The 6,020-nt window shown below is 26.7% G+C and overlaps 2 protein-coding genes across 2 annotated transcripts; one reads left to right on the top strand and one right to left on the bottom strand.

Moving 5' to 3' along the window:
- The first annotated feature begins 1,585 nt into the window (after positions 1–1,585).
- Positions 1,586–1,889, top strand: FA14DRAFT_15066 (uncharacterized protein). Its single transcript, XM_025497445.1, has one exon. The coding sequence runs from the start codon at positions 1,647–1,649 to the stop codon at positions 1,800–1,802; it is 156 nt and encodes a 51-aa protein (XP_025357822.1). The 5' UTR covers positions 1,586–1,646; the 3' UTR covers positions 1,803–1,889.
- A 3,196-nt stretch (positions 1,890–5,085) lies between these two features.
- Positions 5,086–5,704, bottom strand: FA14DRAFT_141874 (protein translocase SEC6; the record flags this gene model as incomplete). Its single annotated transcript, XM_025497151.1, has 3 exons — positions 5,086–5,111; positions 5,204–5,306; positions 5,607–5,704. Coding segments are annotated over 3 exons (214 nt in total), but the record flags the coding sequence as incomplete, so codon positions are not given.
- Between the last annotated feature and the right edge of the window lie 316 nt (positions 5,705–6,020).

Genomic DNA, 6,020 nt, shown 5'->3' with positions numbered 1-6,020 from the left:
AAACTAGCTTTTATAGTCTATTATAATTATATTTTATACTATAATTATATTACTAAATAATTAATCCTTTTATACTAAATAATAAATAATCTTTATAAGCCTTTTTTACTAGCTTACCTTTTTCTTTCTACTACCTCTATGATTATCGATTCTAAAGCTTACTTTATTAGAAAATATTAAAAAGCTTAATTATATAATATTAAAACTATAAGTCTATTCTAGATATAATAGTAGGTATTAAGAGAGGAGTATAGGTTTTATAAGTACTATAAAATAATATATTTTAAATATCTTTAAGTATCGTTTAATTATAATATTATATACCTTTAGATATTAACTAGTATTATATATAAAAAAGATAATTAATAATAGGTAAAACGAGGATTCCTAAAATAAACCTTAAGTAGATATTCTTACTACTCTTAACTAAACTTTTTTTTTTCCTTCCTCTACTTTTTGAAATATAGTTTTACCTATTTCTTACTATTTCTTAATAAGCCGATTAATTATACTTAATACTTCTACTGATATCTTTAATAATTAATTTATTTAATTAACCGCTTAAATACCTACTAATAATTCGTTCTCGATTAATCGATAAGATCTCCTGATATACTATCTTTACGATCTTAGGTATTTTTACTGTAGAATATAGTAAAAGAGTAAATTTATCTTATACCTATATACACCTATATATACTAGTATATAATTTTATAGAACTGATAGGAAACGATGATATTTATAGAGAAGGTAAGAGAGGGTAAAGGTAAGAGATATATAGTAATAAAAGGTTTATAAGTTTAATATATATATATATATAAGCTATATCTGATTAGATTAAAGTTATTTATATATATATAATAAACTAAATATAAGGTTAGAAATATATATATATACTAATACCCTTTTATATAATAAAGACTAATTAGAGAAAGATATTAAATAAGTAATAATAAAGAGAGAAAAGTAAAAATTAAAAAAAGAGGTTTTATAAGAGTATCAGCTAATTAATAAAAGCTTTTAATTATTTTAAGATAAATTATATTATTTTCGATATGATAATAAATAAAATAATAATAAATATTAATATAATATATATATTAAGAATAGTTAAGTCAAGAATAGTTAAAAATATTAAATTAAATAATTACTACTTATTATAGACTTAATTAATACTATCTCTTATAGACTTAAATAAGTTAAAAATAACTATCTATTATAGATTTAACTAATACTATCTTCTATAGACTTAAATAAATTAAAAATTATCACCTGATATAGATTTAAAATATACCATTTCTTAAATAGACTTAAATTACTATCTAATATAGACTTAAAATATACTATTTCCTAAATAGACTTAAATTACTACCTGATGTAGACTTAAAATATACTATTTCCTGAATAGACTTAAGCAGTAGATAATACTAGAGCTATTAACTCTGATAGGAAATAATGATATTCATAGAGAAGGTAAGAGAGGGTAAAGGTAAGAGATATACAGTGATAAAGGGTCTATGAGTTTAATGTACGCGTATACATTATAAATGCACGTAGGCTGTATCTGATCAGACTGAAGTTACGCCAACGAGGAAAACGTAACTCAGTTCATATACATGCGGTAAACTGAGCACGAGGTCAGAAATATGTATATACTAACAAGAACACGTACATTTCACGCGAAAGCCTATATACAAGGGTACTCCAGGGCGTGCACGCCCTGGAGGGGGGTTACGTTAAAACTATTACTATACATTACTATTATTATAGACGTATCGCCTTATATATATACTCTAGTATAATTAATTATATAAGCTTCTAATATATATATAAGCTAAGATGACCGATAGAATAAGATAAATCTAAATACTTATATAGTAAGAGCGCTTATATAATTACTTACTCTAAGGTAGTATATATCTTAGAGAGATAAACCTTTTCTTATCTTTATATCTTATATCTTTTACCTATAGGAACTTTTTAGATATCGATATACCTCTTTAAAATTTAAAAGAAGATTTCTTAAAATATTTATTATATCGAAGTATTTATTATAGATAGGATTTAATATAGTAAAGTATAATTATTTTATTTAATTAACCGCTGAAGTACCTACTAATGATTCGTTCCTGATTAATCGATAAGATCTCCTGATATACTATCTTTATGATCCTAGATATTTTACTATAGAAGATAGTAATAAAAAAATACTTATCTTACACCTATATATATCTATATATACTAGCGTATAATTTTATAGAACATATATATTTCATACGAAAGCCTACGTGTAAGGGTGCTCCAGGGCGTGCACGCCCTAGAGGGGGGTTACGTCAAAACTATCACTAACCATTATATTAACCTCGATATCACACTTTCATCTATATGTTAGCCTGATTATCACTTTTTCACCGGTATATTAATCTGATTATTATACTTTCATAAGTGTCTCTATCGTCTATAGTGATAACTTAGGCCTGAGTATCATACCGTAGAAGTGCTTAGGCCTTTAAAGGTAGGGGTTGTTACTATAATAGATTGGATTGTTACTATAAATAGATTTCTACGCTCTCAACGGATTTTATCTGTTTTTCCTAAATTTTTTCAGTAAGAGCAAAAAAAACATCAAAATTAAACATACCATACCTTGACTCAGTAAAAAAACCAATAAATTCTATCCGTACGAGAACTGTAAAAAAATAGACGTGTTAGTACACGCGTAAGAATTTTTTTACATATAAGTTTTTTAGCTCATCACGCGTAGGGTTAGGTTTTAGAGGGGGTAAACTGAAATTTACCCCCCCTACCCCATCCCGGGTAGCTAGCGTAAATAGAGGCAAACCATGCTTACATCAGCAAAAATAGCTTAGTCATCTAGAATGACTAAGCATAAAACTTTTGCTAGTAAGAAAAAAACAAAAAAAATTAGCGCCTTTTTATTAGCATATACACATTCCTGACCTCGTGCTCAGTCTGCCACATACATACGAACTGAGTCACATTTCCTCGTTAACATAACATCAGTCTGATCAGACACAGCCTACATATATTTATACATGTATACATCAAACTTATAGACCCTTTATCACTATATATAACTTACCTTTACCTTCTCTATAAATATCATTATTTCCTATCAGAGTTAATAGCTCTAGTATTATCTACTACTTAAGTCTATAATAGGTAGTATATTTTAAGTCTATAGAAAGTAGTATTAATTAAGTCTATATCAGGTAGTAATTTAACTTAATATTTTTTATTATACTTAATATATATTATTATTTTATTTTTAGTTATATCGAAAATAATACGATTTATCTTAAAACTATTAAAAGCTTCTATTAATTAGCCGATACTATTGTAAAACCTCTTAATTTTCCTAATTTTCGCTCTTCACTCTCTTTATTATTACTCACTTAATATCTTCCTTCTGATCATATAACTTATACCTCTGAAGGTATATATATATAAGTTATATATAAGCTATAACTATATAGGATTTTAAGGTATCGAAGTGATATATCTAACTTATATCTATCTTTTAGTTATTTAATATATATTAGCTTTTATCTTTAAAGATTAATATATATCTTATATATATTCTACTTTCTTAATTCTTAACTCTAGTAATAACTTAGTTTAATAGTTAATAATATTATATTATATTTTACTATTATTTTAATATAAAGTTTAATATTATTTAATATTAGGTTTTAATCTTATTAATAATTATCTTTTTTATTTTTTTTATCTTTAAAGATTTATACTAATCTTATATATAATCTATTTTCTTATCTTTTAACTCTAATAATAATATAGTATAATAGTTCTATAAATCTTTTTATAAAACTTCTTTTCCTCTATTATCGAAAATTAGGTATATCGATTATTATATTTTCTAGCTTACGTCTTTTCGAAACTATTATTTTTAATAGGATTTTAAGGTTTTTTAATATAAAGTATTAATACTAATATCTTATATATATTTAATTTACTCTAGGCGCTATATATATACTCTAGAATATATTTTTACTACTTTAGAGTACTTAGATATTACTTTAAATAAAGAAAAATTAAATATTATACCGATATCTTAAGATATTAATATAACTTTTCTTATTTTATATATTAATTATCTAAGGTTAATAGAATTTTATTTATATATATTCGTTTTTAATATCTAAGTAGTAGTATAGCTATATAAATATTATATAATAGCTATAATAAAAGCTATATAAAAGTATAATTTATTATATAATATAAAAATAGATAAATTATTTAATCTTAAAATATTTTTAATAAATTTTTAATTAAATATTAATTTATTATTTTTTTAAAATTCTTTTATATTAAATATTTATTTAAAATAAAATTAATTAATTAATTATTATTAACTTTTTTCTTTTTATTTTATAATCTTTATATTATTTAAAAATCTATCTAATATTTAAATAAATTTAAAAATTTATTTTTATAATTAAAATTATTATTTTTAAGATAAAATTTTAATATTATTATTTATTATATGATATATAATTATATTATAACTTATATAATTATTCTTAAATTAGATATCTTGAAAAATATTAATATTTATTAGTTTTACTTTATTTATCTTAATTATTAAAGGATTAATTAAATTAATAATAATAGAATATATTTATAATCTAAATCTATATCTTATTCGTATTTTATTTATATTTCTATATAATATATAATACCTTCTTATACTATAGAACTTCTACTAGAATACTGGTTTCCCGTATAAAAATCTCATTAAAATCATAAAAATTTCTCGTGCTAACACGCGCCTTAAGCTCTACCATAGGAAAAAAAGCTCAACCAATGGACGTCCGGACGCTCCAGCTTAAGCGCGCCCTAGGGACGTTTGGACGCCGGCCAGGAAAAACGCGTTATTTAAAAAGTAGCACAACAAGAAAACGTTCTGAATCATTCTTAATATGGCAGAAAGAGGTCACCATCATGTGTGTTAACATTTACGACCTTTGGTCAAGTGGGGAGATACATATCGTAATGACCAATAAAGGTCGTAATTGTTGTCAAAAATATCGCCATCATCTTTTTGCTGTAGATTTGTTTATGCGCCTCCGCTATGGTAGTAAGCACACAACAAGTAGAATTTTTATTAGCATCCAATCGGTTTTCATATGTGCCTTGGATAGGCCACATTAGGTTCACTCACACTAGGACATGATTGATCGGGATATGTATGAGCTTGACAAAGTAGCCGATAAAGCCCATTACCACGAATCCCATACCGACTGCGCGACAAGTTTGTAGAAATTCTGCATGCGAGCGATTCCCAGATCGACAGTGAGGTCCGACGAAGGCAATGAGACCGCCGAGTACGGTAGCGAGCAAGAGTCGGAGCGCATGTTCGATCAACCACAAGACCATAATTGAATAACGAGAGACCCAAGTGATATAGCCGTATTCCACAATTGATTGAAGGTGACGATTGGGTTGAATTTGTATCAAAGTGTGGGTGATCATTGGCAAGATGAGGTGAAAAGAAGAATGAATGAAGTGAGAGAGATCAGAAAATCGATTCGAAAACGACGGGTCATCTTTGCTATTCTACTCACCTTTACGATCTGGCTTTGTGCATCTGTTCATGAATTGTGTTCCTTCACGAACGAAGCCTTGAGGCAATTCGATCCATTCTCGAATATTATCAGCCATGCTGAAGGATCAAAAGAAGGAGAGTTGTATGCTGAAGGGAAAGGGATGGTGTCAAGAAGGAAAATTTGGCTGGACAAAAGAGCGCTGACGAACGCTGCGCTGCGTGACGCATTTTATGCATTGACCAACAGAATTAGATGAATACGATTACATAAGCACAATGTTGGGATATGACGTATACGGTACGCCTGGCACGTGTACAGGCGTCACTTGCCGTATCACGCCGTATCACGCCTTAACGCCTGTTCCGCCACAAAGGCTGACGAACCACAGTCTTGGTGCCCATAATTAGCCCATTTGTCAATTATAAATAGTCT

Source organism: Meira miltonrushii (assembly GCF_003144205.1).
Source record: "Meira miltonrushii strain MCA 3882 unplaced genomic scaffold FA14scaffold_1, whole genome shotgun sequence".
In the NCBI taxonomy this organism is placed as follows: Eukaryota; Fungi; Basidiomycota; class Exobasidiomycetes; order Exobasidiales; family Brachybasidiaceae; genus Meira; species Meira miltonrushii.
The sequence above is the reverse complement of the archived record's forward strand: the minus strand, read 5'-3'. Positions and strand labels throughout refer to the sequence as shown.

What these genes read in the sequence shown, in the direction of transcription:
- FA14DRAFT_15066 (XM_025497445.1), top strand. Translation starts at nt 1,647, where the DNA reads ATGTATATACTAACAAGAACACGTACATTTCACGCGAAAGCCTATATA.